At 40.2% G+C, this 14,429-nt stretch overlaps 2 protein-coding genes across 2 annotated transcripts; both read right to left on the bottom strand.

Annotated features, from left to right (window-relative positions):
* Window positions 1-2,859: 2,859 nt before the first annotated feature.
* On the bottom strand, window positions 2,860-4,173 carry LOC122654016 (protein JINGUBANG-like). Its single transcript, XM_043847989.1, has one exon. It carries the CDS (start codon window positions 4,171-4,173, stop codon window positions 2,860-2,862), a length of 1,314 nt encoding a protein of 437 aa, XP_043703924.1.
* Window positions 4,174-6,739: 2,566 nt separating this feature from the next.
* Window positions 6,740-14,209, bottom strand: LOC122656078 (alpha/beta hydrolase domain-containing protein 17C-like). The gene is made up of 5 exons (XM_043850513.1): window positions 13,797-14,209; window positions 12,907-12,943; window positions 12,559-12,795; window positions 12,414-12,461; window positions 6,740-7,416 (listed from the first exon to the last, which is right to left on the bottom strand). Exons 1-5 carry the CDS (start codon window positions 14,096-14,098, stop codon window positions 6,928-6,930), a joined length of 1,113 nt encoding a protein of 370 aa, XP_043706448.1. The 5' UTR covers window positions 14,099-14,209; the 3' UTR covers window positions 6,740-6,927.
* Window positions 14,210-14,429: the final 220 nt, after the last annotated feature.

Below are 14,429 nucleotides of genomic sequence, written 5' to 3'. Positions count from 1 at the left end.
TGATCGAGTGGAGTAGGCAATGAGGAGAATCTTTGCTGAAAGTTTGGTTCAATTCTGATGGACAGAAGTGGAAATATGAGTTGAGGATGAAAATAGAAGGTTTGTGTTGTAGAACAATCCAGCCAATAGAATGGGCTTGCAACAGGGATCGAGTGGAGTGTCTGGTGGTGTGATTCAGCTCTCCAACTCTCAACAGATTCTGATGGAGGGTGGTGAAGATATGGGATTCAGAAGTTGCTGGAGAATTTTGGGCAGACAACTGATCTACGGGGTTGACTCGATCCTTTTGTGGTTGTGATCAACAGTTTCTAGTTGAATATGGGGATGTATTCTGGTCCTTCACTGATGCAGCAGCAGCAGCACTCGATTATGGTCTCAAACAACAGAGAACGTGGAGTTCGAGTGGGGGAAGAAGAGAAAATAGAAGAGAAGGGGGTCGGGGAATGGCTCACTCAGCCTGGGACTCTCACTCACAGCTATCTCAGCTGTTGAAACAAGGAGGATCTCCCATAATTCGATGGCTAAATTGGCCAGAAAATTCTTTTCTCAAATTCTGTTCCTTCATTACAATGTATGGCCTATTAATAGCTTAGGCAAGCTCACAATAAAAATAGAAACTTTCCAAAATAGAAACTACTAAATCCTAACTAAAAGAGAAAGTAACTAAAATTAGAAACTACAAGGCTTCATATTCATAGTTCGGACTTCTGAACAATCAAGGAAACCAAAATAGAAACAAACTGAAATTAGAAACTACCTAATATACTTTCTAAAACTGAAAAAAGAACCTAAACTATGGTAGCATTAGAATAGAATCTTTCTCTACTTGATGGGCCCACAAAATCTTCTAAAAAATATATCCACACAAGGAAAATATGGGCTGTGACACGTGAACAGTAATTGCTGACTCTTCTCTTCTTCATGCTTCGATCTACATCAAATGGTCCTTGACATATAATATATCGTGGCATATAACAGTTATATCCTTTTTGCCCAGATGGGGGTTATCTAAGGAAAACACATATAACCGCATTCGGTGAAAGCTTGTCCCAGCTGACAGGTGGAAAAAGAACAAAATATCGGCATTCAAAGAGGATTGGGTGCTATTTTTTTTTTTTTTTTAATAATGAATATGATAGCCTTCTTGTTGTAGCTAGGAAGTCTAATTTCATCCACATGCACTGAGAGGAAGTACTTAACCAGTTTGAGGGATTTCATATCCTACTTTCCATAGCAGGATGAGAAATGGCTTCATTCTTGATCTGGTACGGATATTGTTCCTCAGCCTATATAAAGATAGACTAATAGAGTTGTGTTGTAGTCATTCTTGTTTAATGTTATTAGTTGCATGAAGTCTTGCACAATGATTCTGGTTTTTTCTTCTTCTTGCGGGGGTGGGGTGGAGGGGGAGGGTTGGATTTGATGATCATCTAGGAGTTGTTCTGGTGCCCATCCCATCCTCTTTGTGGAGTTTAACCCTCATGGTAGTCTTTGGTGACCAAAGTTTGGTCTACTGCTAATTTTTTTTTGGTTTGTCTGTTTTAGCATTTTAACTAACTTCACTTGGAAATCAGCAGTATGATCAATCTGCTGAGAAATTTAGCTACTGGGACGTGGTTATAATGGTATGCATCCTATGTCTAAGTCACCTGCTTGCATTCCTATTGAGCTTTTACCAAGTTGATTTGCTACTGTTTACCAATCCTGGAGGGATGATCCTCACTCAGTGCATCTTAAGCAGTTTATAAAAAATTGGGAAATTGGTAGGGATTGATGGAGACGGGACTCCCAGCTTTAGGCAGAGAAATTAGCAGAAATTAAACCTTTGCATGTCTTTCGCATGTTAACCTATTTGATCTGGCAATCTAGAAACCATTTGGACATGTAAGGAAGGAGTAAAAAAAGAATCCAAAGGCGATTTCTCGAGAATTTAATTTTTGGACCACTGGTGGGTTAACATTCCAGCGTGGTGGGAGGAAAACTGTCGCCAATGCGGTGCGTGAACATTCCATTATGGTGGAGAAATGACTACACTAGTTTCTGATATTTAAATTCTAAGAAGAGTAAGGTCATATCTTACACTGTTTGCAAGCCCCAACTTCCCTCATGAAGTCCAAATTTAAGAACCTTTCATGTAAGCTTTCACCCAAACACACTTGTACTAGTGTAGTTTCTCTATATTGTTAATAACTTAATAGATGAGGGTCTAAGCAAGTGTAGAGGAGCACGCTACCGAGGTACGTCAAAACGGTATCATGCATGGAAGGTAGAGCAAGATCATTCCATGTTTGGAAGAGGAGAGCGATAAACACAGGCATGCTAGTGTACTCTGCCCATTGAATCAAAAAACCTTTTCCCTAAACTTAATTTAGGGATTGTTTAAATGACACTTCTATAGCTAAGAGTAGTTAGATTTTAACACTTTAATTCTTCCTTGTCTTATTCTTAAAAGTTATTTAAATTGGGATTTAAAAGGGTTTTCAAAAATAGTTTGTAATTGATTTATCATAATATAATTATCAAAAGTTATCATTGTATTACACGATTTTTTAAGTACATATGTGTAATTGAAGATTAACAAACATAATTGGTGAAATTGGAAAATAAAGCATGGCTGCCCTAAGAACCATCCAACTATAATCTGAACTCAACTTCGAGTAATGATCTTTGGGCAAGAAATTTTGTGCACATTCTCTTATGATGCCTTTAGATGGGAATAATGGGGGCCGAAATGATCAAAACCCCCTATTTTATGAATCGTTGTGGGTACGTCCGTGCACGAATACCTCCCCCTAAATCTTTGCAAAGAAATTCCAGGAAGAATCAAGAATTTTTTATTTTTTTTGGTAGAAAGAAGAATCAAGAATTAAGAGTTATGTTTGTTTGATCAGTCGGGGAAGCGTTGTGAGTGAGATTGGAAACCGTGACCTCCCATACTCTTACCTCTCCATCCAGACTTCCACTACAAACGGACAGCTTCTCCGACCCGGACCCGGACCCGGACCCAGATGAGGACGACACTACTACGCCGCCCATAACGGCTACCAACGACTTCACCGGTCTCTCGTGTCCTTCCAACACCACCAAATGGCTGTACCGTTGATCCCCACCGCCGCCTCTTTTCCATATCCTAACCGTCCGATCAGCTGACCCACTAACTAGAATCTCAGATACGTTGACCAAGCACAGTATCGCACCCTTGTGCCCTCTCAATGCTCCCGTGACACCCATATGGTTGGCACTGTCCTTCCTCTCCCACACCAATATGGAACGGTCACCGGCACCGGAGAAGAGTACCGATCCGTCACTACTCAGCGCGAGCGCGTTCACCGCCGAGTTATGCTTCTCCAACGTCGCTATCAGCCTATGCCTCTCATGTCTCTGACTCCTCTTCCCAGTCGTTCTCCCCCACACCCTGATCCGTCTATCCGCTGACGCCGTGTAAATGGTTCCGTCAGCCGACACGGCAACGGCGTTAATGGCGTCGTCATGCGCTTTCATGGACTCCAAGCATCGGAGATTCCAGGTGCGCCAGATCTTCAAACTCTTATCCCACGAAACAGAGTAGAGCAAACCATCCGTCAAGGCGAGACCAGAGACGGCGTCCACGTGTTCAATCCAAAGCCGTTTCTTGTGCCGCCTGAGGCGCACGTAGTTCTTGGGCATCATAAAACGGCGCAACCAGTCCTTGACGGTGGGAAGTGTCGCCACTAGCTGGTGCTGTTTCGTGGGTGTCATCACCCAAACTCGGATCTTGCAATCTTGATGAGCTGAGAAGACCTTTCCCTCCCCAAACGCTAAGGACTTGACGGAGCCCGAAGAGGAGTCTTTGACGTTGAATGCGTCGATATGTTGGTAGTTCGTCAGTGTGAAGACATTGATTTCGTTACCGGAGGCGGCGTAAAGAAGATCACCGGAGACGGCGAGGCAGCTGACTTGGTGGGTTTGGGGCTTAAGGATGGAGATGCAGAGGTAAGAAACGGAAACATTATCCTGGGTTTCTGAACAGGTGGTTTGAAGAGAAGGGACGGAGGGTAATGAGAGAATTTCGGAAGAACTGCTAGCGTCAGAAGCTAAGAGATTGGGAGATGGCAACTCCACATGTTTGGGATGGAATGAGATTGCTGCGCCGTCGGCGGTGGAAGTAGTTGAGGCTGACGAGCAGGTTGCCATCCAGGTTCGGACCATCACTGCCTTGCCGTTGTTGGAACAGAGAATTGTAAGCTATGCTATGGCTTAGTGTGTTGGAGACGGAAGGAACCACGCATCCATGCAAGAAGAGGAAGAAGAAGATAGAACAATTAAGAAAAGTAGCAGATTCGGGTTGTCGCAGGTTGACGAAGGGGGAGGATGCTCTGGGTGGGCTCACTCTTACCTAATTCGGCCGACGTGGGCTTCCTAGTTTTATTTTTCTATTTTTGTTTTTCTTAATTTAATTTAATTATTGGGAGTATCCCAAATGGGGATGTGGATGCAATCATGCAAACTACCTGTATAATGCGAGGGAGAATCAATAGAAAAAGACTAAAAAGCACGAGGCACTAAAGAACCAATATTTACATACTTTACAAGAAGAGAAGGCCTAAAATAGAGTAATAGAGGCCCATCTCAGCTGGTAACTACACTAGTGTTTGTTGGTACTGTTGCTTCTTTGGAAAAGAGAGAACTGAGGATAGGGCCCCTTGCAAGAGAGGCAAGAACTGGAAGTAGCAGTACAACAAGTATCATTCTCAGGTCTGAGGTTTAAAAACTCAAAATCGGGTAAAGGATCGGTCTCTATTGATTTCAATTCGAATCATCTTAAAATTGGTCAGACTCGGCTTAGTTTGATCCAACGGTGGATTAGAGTTGATTTTTTAAATCATGTTTTGGGTAAATCAATCTTTGACTTCTTTTTCAATGGATTAGATTAGATTGATTGTTTAATGTAGGAATCATATACTTTATCCTTATTAAAGATAATACATTATTACAATTGACCTTTGGCTAGGTCAGAAACTAGAATAGAGATATGTAGAATCATATCCTACATAGTTGCAATCAAATCCCCTATATCCTTGCATTCCAATATAATTGTAAGTAATTTATCCTTAAATAAATTTGACAAGATGCTAGTAACCCAGAAAATATGGTAATGATAAGATAAACAAAAAGGGGAGGGAGAAATCTTCCCTCTCTACATCTTTGGCTGGTTCATTCCAATTCTTGTTTAGGGCTCTTGGATTCCATCTAAACGGTTGTTTTAAGGTTATACCTCAACTCCATTGGGATTTCATCAAAGAAAAACAGCCACAAGACTCTCTTCTTGTTTTAAGCTAGTTTGCTAATGACTAAACTGATCAAGATGCCTACAGGAAACCATAACTCTCAATTGAAAATGAAATCCACAATGGTTTCCATAGCTCAATGAACTAGTAGTGGAGGGCAAAAGGAACTGATCAGGTCAGGTGGTTTCCGGTTTTTGTCAGATGTAAAAACTCTTATTACTTGATGAATTTTCACAGATTAATTGAATTTGTGAAGAATTATCTCTCCAACTCCATTTTTCTGGATTCAGAACCACTCCTACAAGAAAATTCAAAAGTTGCATTAGGTTTGATCACTCCATGTCTTGTGGGGTCTCAGGTAGAAAGCCTTTTTAGTATAATCTGGGTGGCATTCCACCTTCGTGAAGAAGCAAATCTTTAAGTATCTGATTTTGGGAATAGAATTGGCAGAATGGTTTGATTTACTTTCATTAACTATCACGTGTTGGCTGGCACTAGGCGCTAGGCAGGTTGCTCTTTTAGGTGAACAATATCTAAAAATATAATCCAATCCTGGTTTCCTTGATTTTCTCTTTTCTTCTTTGATCTTTCAAGCATGGCTAACTCACTTGGCTGAGTGTCTCATACTCTTATCTCACCTGCGTTGGTCTTCCTCAGACAGCTCAGGTCTGTGTGGAGCTGGATCTCAAATCTAAATGGGCTATTCCACTCTGCCCCTGGCAGGTTTATCCTTGCATGTGCTTTTGTTTTATTTCTCATTTTCGTTCTTTCTCTGATAGATTATAAATATGAATTTATGTACTTGACTTGGGCTTGCTGTCATGGTTTCAAACTCATCCCTCTCCAATCCCACATCGGCCAACTTTGACGGGTCTTGGGTTTATAAGCAGAAAGGTTTCTTTCCCCTCAACCATACTTCTTATGCAGTGGTTCCGCCAGACCATGACATGTAGTATTAGCAACGGACACACAGACATTGGGGAAAATACAATTGTCATTTTCGAGTTTTCCTATTTGATTCTTTAGTGACGATTCTAAGCTTGTATTGTTATAAATTGTTTGGTACGAGGGTCCCGCTTCATCGCACGTCACCCTTGGGATCGAAGAATTCATCAACCGGCCTTCCATTTCCGTTTCGGAAAAGGGATAGACCCTCATCACGAATGAATACTCCGTCCACGAGGACAAGCTTGATGAAAGCAAGTTTTGTCTCTGACGATAATTCCCCAGGTAACATTGCCTATGAAAGATCCGCCTCACTGTAGTAGGGCCTCAGGGATTGAACAGGGCACTGCAATCCAATTGCAGATAAAAGTATGCTTGGACTGATTAGAGTTGATGTTCCCTCCAGAAATATTGCATTCACAACTGCTTACCTAGAGGGAAACCGTTTTAACTTGAAGAATTGCATCACTTCTTCAATGAGATGATTAAGCTACTTTATGCTTTGAGATAACACCATATGTCGATTATAATCACTAGAAATTTCTTTCTTTCACTGAGGAAAATTGTCAGTTATAACACCCGACCAGAGTCAGGATCAAAGACAAAGAATGACACAATAACAAGGGCTTCTCATTTGGAGCCACAGTCAATACAAGCAAACACCACAACCGGAAACGATAAATAAAAATGCCCCAATAATTTTTCCACAACCACCTCATGTACGTATTCTATCCAACCGATCAACGCTTTTCCTTGCTCTCTCCAGCTGTAAGTCGACGCTTTTTCGAGACTTCTCAAGACAGTCTACACTTCTCCTAGACCTATCCATTTGATCAAAAGAGATTCTTAACTTTTCGAGCCTGTCAATATTATTAGATTTGTACTCGTGGCTTTTCAATTTTTCAGCTCTATCAGTGCTCTGCCTTGGTTTTTCTCTTCTATCAGTGCTCTTCCTCGAAGGCTCAAAACAATCAGTGCTTCGCCGGGATTGTTCAAACCTGTCTGTGCTCCTCCTTGAACTATACCGTTCAGAAGGTGATTTCTCAATTGTGGATATGAATTTCTTGAGGTGCCTAATATATTCTGGATAAAGCTCTAAATCACAATGATTTCCACCTTTGAGCCATAATGGTTCATACTTTTCCTTACACAGCTCCCAAAGCTGCTTACCGTGAGAACAATCAACAACTTCATCAGAGGTACCCTGCAAAGCAATATGGAAGAAGTTCAGAGGAGCAGGAATGTACTTGTTACGGAGGAGCAAAGATACCCTTTAACAAACAACATGCACTTTCAACCCCAGTATAGACACAAAAATAAAGTGTTCCTACTGAACACTAAATAAAGAAAACAATTTAAGCAACATGCATCTCTCTCTCTCTCTCTCTCCCCCCCCTTCCCCCACCCAGTGTTTCATGTATGTGCCTGTATTTTTTTGTCTCAGCATGTGTCACAAGCTCTCTCACAAGAATGTCACAATAATAAATTGTTCGAGGCTTAAGAAAAGCAAAACATGAAGGTTCTAAATTCTCTTCTTTTTCTATTCCCATGTTTCTTAAGCAAAATGTCTAGAATTTTAAGAGGAAGCCAATGTGTTACTACACAGATGCACATACATAAGCACTTCAAGAGGGGATCCTGTTGTTGGAAGATAGAAAAAAATGAGAAGATATAGTGACAAAAATAAAAGATAAAAAAATAAACCAAATAAACAAATCTATGGAAACTGATCCCCAGAACAATGAACCAATAAAACGCTCTTTTGCTAGTTTGGTGCAGTCCATTCTTTGTTAACAAGATCGGTGAGGATGGTTGAAGTTCAAATACTTTCAGTCGGTGCAGGAGCTATTCCCCCCCCCCCCCCCCCTCCGCTCCTTTTTGCCAGGGAAATATAAAGGGATCCAATCATGTACCCACTTTATAATAGGAAAACAAATTAAAGTTAAAAGTACATGAAAAATGCAAAAAATAACAAGTATAAATGTTTCATTGACCCATGAAATTTCATGATTTTCATTTAAACCTACTTTATCAAGTACCCGGTGGACCCAAAATAGAATTAGTGACAATCAGGTTAGAATGCAAGGAAGCGTAACCTCTTATTGATAAGACCCCAAAATACGGTTCCAAAATATACTAACGATGGTCATCCACTCATCCAATAATCGAGAAACAAGGTACCAATTGAACTTGGCATAGCCAAGGAGACAAATGTAAAAATACCATAATTACTGTAGTACTGACAAGCCATAAAGATGGGACGCTCTTAGAAGCCAAAAACAGAGAATCTTATGGATACTCCATTTGGTTGTAGTATGAGGATAATTGAGAGTTATTTGAATGAAGTTCTAGATATAATTTGCAATGAAAGAGATCACTTAGGTTGGGCATAGCATCAACACTTTCTTAAATTCCTTCTGGATGTCACTCCAGGATGATGAAAAAGCTCATATGATTGCCCTGGCTATTCACAAGAGAATGGAGTTACTGAGCTATGAGAGTACTTGCACTTGTAGCTAACATAGCAGGCATGGGCATACAAGAGAAGTGATGTCCATGCGACTTGGAGAAAATTCCCTCTGCCTTGTTTCTTTTACTCGAGTACTGTTCTGGATTCTCTACCTATATCAACCCAAATTCAGAGATAATTCAATTGTAAAACTTGGACAATCCTTGTAATCTCAGCGGATTCTTGCCCAGGAATTACTCAATACACCACTTTTTCCCAAATGGACACTTTGCTCAATATCTTTACAGAGGAATATCCTTATTTTGTCATTCCATGTTTATGAATGATAACCATGAAACTACAGTTGATTTATTTTATACATAGCAAGAAGAGCAGAAGAGTAGGCAGAACCATAAACTCTTTCACCCTGCCCTGTGACCAGTAATTTATATAAAAATGAAACACTGATGGGGAATGGGGTGTAGGTAGGATTAACTCTAAACCCTCCCAGATAGGATCCCAAGTAAACCCAACTCAAACAGATAACCCAAAATTAACCTAAAATTTCAACCTTCTCAGATGAAGGTCAAACTTCAGATTTCAATCCCCCCCCTCCCCAACAATGAGTGTTAGCTCCCTTCAGAAGATGAGAGAGAATGGTTGGGTAGTTCGAGAGTAATTAGAGAATTCCGGTTTTGAAGAAGAAGTTTCAGAATTCAATCAAACAGAAATTAAATTCAATCTACTGGTCAGATCTTCCCCAAATTTGGATCGAATTCTTACCCAGGGTAGCTTTAATAATCCCTGTTGAAGACTATCGAGATTGGCTAACAGATTAGACAGCCACCAAATCTGGTCGAGTATAGGTCCAGGGAAGGACTTTGATTCCCCAAAGTTTGGGTGGAATCAGATTAATGGATCAGGTTTAATAACAAATCACTAGGTGCTGAAATAGCCTGAAATAGAGTATAAAACAGAGCAGCCGCTGGTTGGATAAATCAGAAATTAAAACTTTGATTTGATCTTACCTGTTGATAGGAATCTGATATGGAATGAAAGAACAGTCGAAACTCTATAAATCTGAGATTAAACACACCCAGCAACTATAGCCATTGATGATCAAAACTCAAACTCAGAATATGGTTGGCGGTAGAATGGAGAAAAAAGAAGAAGAAAAGAGAGGAAGAACCCATCTCAGGTTCTAGGCTTCTCACCTCAGCTGTATTTATAATAACTGAAACAAAATCCTAGTATGAATAGGAAACTATATTAGCTAAGTAACTATTACTAATTACAACTGAAATAAAGTTAGAAATAAACAAACTATCCTAATGGGACTACGAATCAATTAAAGCAACTAAAAGTACAAAGATTAAACCCCATGAGTTGGCTGGTCCATCCAAGGCTAGCTGGCTCGATACTCCCCATGAACCTGGTCCACTTTGGGACTAGGTTCTTGCTGGTTAGAGTGGTCCAATCTACATCAGACACCCATAACGGTTACCAAGCCCATGCAACATTAACGTAGACTACTAAACAAATATTATGGCCACTCCAAGGACTAAGAATGACAGTCATTAAGGATCCGTAATTACCATTTTATTGGATAAAGATGCCTTCCTGCCTTTTGCAATCTCTTTTACATAATAGATTTTGATAATCTAGACACTCAAGCCTGTCATACCAAGGATTTAGAACTTAGTATTGAAGATGGGATTGGGCTCTACCAATGCAGCCTGATCTTTGGCCACCATGGTGAGGCGTCAACAAATCTCTAAACTGGAAACCTTGAGTCTTACAGATGCCAAAGCAGATAACCTGAGTAAATCAATTTCAATTCTCAATGGACAGAAGGGTTACATCTTCACAATAGAAGGTTGTACCCAGTGCATGAGGCTCCCACCACTGTGGGGTCTGGAGAGGGTCATATGTATGCAGCCTTACCCCCACTTTGCGGATAGGCTGTTTCCCGACTCAAACCCATGACCACTAGGTCGCAATGGAGCAATCTTACCGTTGCGCTGAGCCTTGCCCTATAAGCGTTACATCTTCACAATCCTAAAAGAAAAATAAATAGACATATAAACCTTCACAACCCTACCCGCTACAGGAAGACAATCAAAAGCCTCACTCATCTCAGCATCAAGGGTTACAGTCTCAGGTTGATGTTGACCATTGTGAAAAATGGAAATGTGATGAATTCTACAGATGTAATGGTTGGACAGATGCAAGGATAGAAATAAACTTCTCATTCACTTTATTTTTTCTTGATAAATACTTCTTATTTACCATTCTAAATAAATGAAAATGTCAAAACCGGAGTACATGAAAATTAATAAACAAACTAATCAAGGGCGTGTGCATTGCAAGTAGGATAGGAGTGTTAGCAGGCTGCGTTTGATGGGGTGAGCCATCAAGCTGAGAAAATTTAAGTTGATGATATGTAGAATTTATGTGATTCACTTAACAAGGTATATTAAAGAGGGTTTTGAAAGAATAAAATTAGAAACTGAGAGAAACTGGGCTTTGGAGCACTTCAGAAGAATAGACAACAATCAAAGTAGAGGGATATTTTTCGGAATAAGAAAATGAGATTACAATAGGTTGGATGATAGAGCACAAAGAATCAAGGGTTTACTTTAGAATAAGAAATTAGACTAGATAAGGTGGCAATCAAATGCATAGGATTAAGAGGGAGAAAGATCCCTGTGCAGACAGTTGGGTGGGAGGGGGAATTTCCCATGCCACACCAATCACAGTGCAGGGAAGGGTTTCGTCAACAAGGAGCCCAAATGTCAGGGAAGAGACAGAATGTTAGTGCAAGTCCATATGTTCATGGGAAAAGATGTTACCCATGAACTCTCTCTTTATAAAGGGTTATAAATATCAAAGACTTCAGAAACCAGAAATGTGTTTAAATGCCATAAATGAAAAATAAATAGTTAAATAAATAAGAAGCACAATGAAAACCCAAAAGGATTTATACCACATTCACTGAACAGAAATCTTTTTGCCTAAACTAACAGGAGTGGAGCCACAAAAGAATATCAAGATACTTGAAAAAAACAAGGACAGTTACCAAGCTCAGTTTTTAATATGAATGGATCCTGATCAAATGAAATGAATGACCACATAGGATGGTACATCTTAATTTGAATAAACATGACAATCAGGAACTTTACTAGTGTCTAATTATCACATAGTTTCATTCCTCATTATATTGCTGAAACAATGTGATTAGGGTGTCAGCTGAAAGCTTATAATGAAATAAGAAAAAGAGACAGAAAAGGTTTCATGGGTGCTTTTCAAATTTCCAAAACTAGAGTATCCAATAATCAACTAGCCATGGTTTCCCATGGGAAGTGCTCAATTCAGTCAATTAGGCAGTTGATGAAACATGCTGCTAGTAACGGAAAATAAGAAATGTGGGACAATACATGGCATAGGACATGCATATAGAAGGTAATCAGAGCATCATCTGATCTTGTTTTCATAACTGGCAGTCTTCAAGTAAAGTTCATTCTTTATAAAAGGGGGAAATGGTACAAATGAAAGTATATAGCACAGTCATTGCATCTCAGTCACATAGGAGCTTATCATTATTGTTTTAGGATCGATTTCAAATTATATGCTTGGAATTACTTAATACTAATTCAAGCAATATTTGTATAACCTGAAAAGACCCATTGTATCTAGTTTCAAAAATCATCATGCAATAATCAAGGGCAAAAGAACAGAATAAGAATACTTACATGAATAATCAGAACAGGACAGTTAACCAATGGGATTTTGTCAATGTTCTGCACAATATGACACCAAACAATGTTCAAGACAAAGAACTATGCATGAAAGTTCAACAGGTCAACTCTTAAGATTAACTGGACAAGAAGAATGTACCTTATAGATGTCAAACCAATATGTGCGTTTCACAGGATACATGACCCGTAAGCCTGAGAGTATAGGACTATGCAGAACAACAGCTTTTAATTGGGGCAAGCGAGCAGCGAGATCCAACGTGGGGCCACTTCCAACGGATTGACCATAAAGGATTATCTCCTCCTGCTTAGCTCCATAATTCTCTTCAAGACACTTATAGGCAGCTTCAATATCCGCATAAGTGTTCTGCTCACTTGGCTACAGAACAAGAAAAACGTGTACTTGAGATTTGATATGAATATGTAATTTTTTGTCAAATAATTTGTAGAATGGAGATTATGACAAGGCAAAATTAAAACTAACACTAACCTTTCCAGTTGACTGTCCATAGCCAGAATAGTCGTACCTGGATGAAATTAAAATGTGTGAGGAACCCCCCTTTTTTCCTTTAATACGAAGAAAAGATTAAGACCATCCAAGCAATTCTACTAGACAAATTTTAGGACAAGAAAAAGATTATCAATCCAAGCCATCCGGAAATAGCTAACTTCATACAGTGGGCACCCTTTACTCAAAGAATGCTTTTTGCAATCAAGCACAGATCCAAGAACCTCAGAGCTACAAAAGTAAAAAAGATACCCTACAATGGATCCATCTCTCAAATGGCAGGAACAGACTTATTCCCTCCCTTTGTTTAGTGCAGATCAATTGATTTAGCTAAAAATACAGGTGAGTAAAGCTAAACCAAATAAGTACGCACCCACTTCACGCAGGAACATCATTCCCACACCAGCCTAAGTGCTAAACCTTGCAGTCACCGTAAAATGAAAAGCTGATACCTCGAGGAATGCTCCACAGCTAAAAGCTCAAAACAACTACAAAGCATCAAACAATCCAATTGTGAAACAATTCGGCCGCAAATTCCAGAAGAAGAAGAGCTCAATTCACCGAAATTCAGTACATTTTACTCTAAATATCACCACGTCTAATAACGCTGGGTGGTTGAAAAAACTACTGCTGCTTGTTTTCCAACTGATCCCCAATATCCCAAGATGACCCTCACAAAATTACAACATTCTTGAAGACGAAAGAAAAAGGTAAAAGAGTATTAAAGTGGGCATAGGTAAATTCACCAGAATTTCACCATTTCCCACTCTCTCCAATAAACCCATGGCTTGAATGATTAAATCTCAAACAGAAAGCCGGACATACAACAAAAAGGCCAAAAATACCAGAGACAGAGAAAGAGAGAAGCGTACCCCATGAGATTGACGCGTAAATGGATGCTCAATTCAATAAAGAGCTCATACATCTGGCCCAGATCAGCGGCGTTACCGTGAGAGTAGAGAAGAGTTGAGGTCGCCATGGGGTGTCGGACGTAGATAGCTACAATCTCGGTGCCCCGACGAGTGGGCAATTTGAGAACATCGACGTTCTCACGGTGAGGGAAAGGACTGAGGATTAAGAGACCAGTGACTTCGTCTGTTACCACCTTGTAAGAAGGAGGATTAGGTGGGAAGAACGCGAACTTGGCCGCCATGGATGAAGTCACTCCACCCATCACTCCCACTCTGTGTTTCTCTCTCTTTCACTCCCCTAGCCAATCACTCTGTCCAGTGCTGAAGATACCCTTTTACTTCTAAGTGACTCAGACCCAGATCGACATTCCTTCTTCTTCTTCTTCTTTTTCCCCCCCCCCCCTCCGGCCCTCCCTCAGTTCATGAAGAGTGAAAGATAAGAATTTCCTCCACAGGTGGATTACTTCTACTATTCTAGTTCCTACTTCCTAGTTCCCCTCTCTCCCTCTCTCCCTCTCTCCCTCTTTTCTGGAGTGAAGATAATCCTTTCTGGGAGGGACAGCACACCACCCTTTCCCAGTGAAAAGACAGTAA

The sequence above is a fragment of the Telopea speciosissima genome, chromosome 3 (assembly GCF_018873765.1).
Source record: "Telopea speciosissima isolate NSW1024214 ecotype Mountain lineage chromosome 3, Tspe_v1, whole genome shotgun sequence".
NCBI classification, from domain to species: domain Eukaryota; kingdom Viridiplantae; phylum Streptophyta; class Magnoliopsida; order Proteales; family Proteaceae; genus Telopea; species Telopea speciosissima.
This window is presented reverse-complemented; position numbering and strand designations above follow the sequence as displayed.

Coding starts and splice junctions, on each gene's coding strand:
- LOC122654016 (XM_043847989.1), bottom strand. CDS start 4,173: ATGGCAACCTGCTCGTCAGCCTCAACTACTTCCACCGCCGACGGCGCA.
- LOC122656078 (XM_043850513.1), bottom strand. CDS start 14,098: ATGGGTGGAGTGACTTCATCCATGGCGGCCAAGTTCGCGTTCTTCCCA. Junction 12,796..12,906: donor ATGGACAGTCAACTGGAAAG/GTTAGTGTTAGT, acceptor CTTGTTCTGTAG/CCAAGTGAGCAGAACACTTA. Junction 7,417..12,413: donor GTCCTGTTCTGATTATTCAT/GTAAGTATTCTT, acceptor ATTGCTTTGCAG/GGTACCTCTGATGAAGTTGT.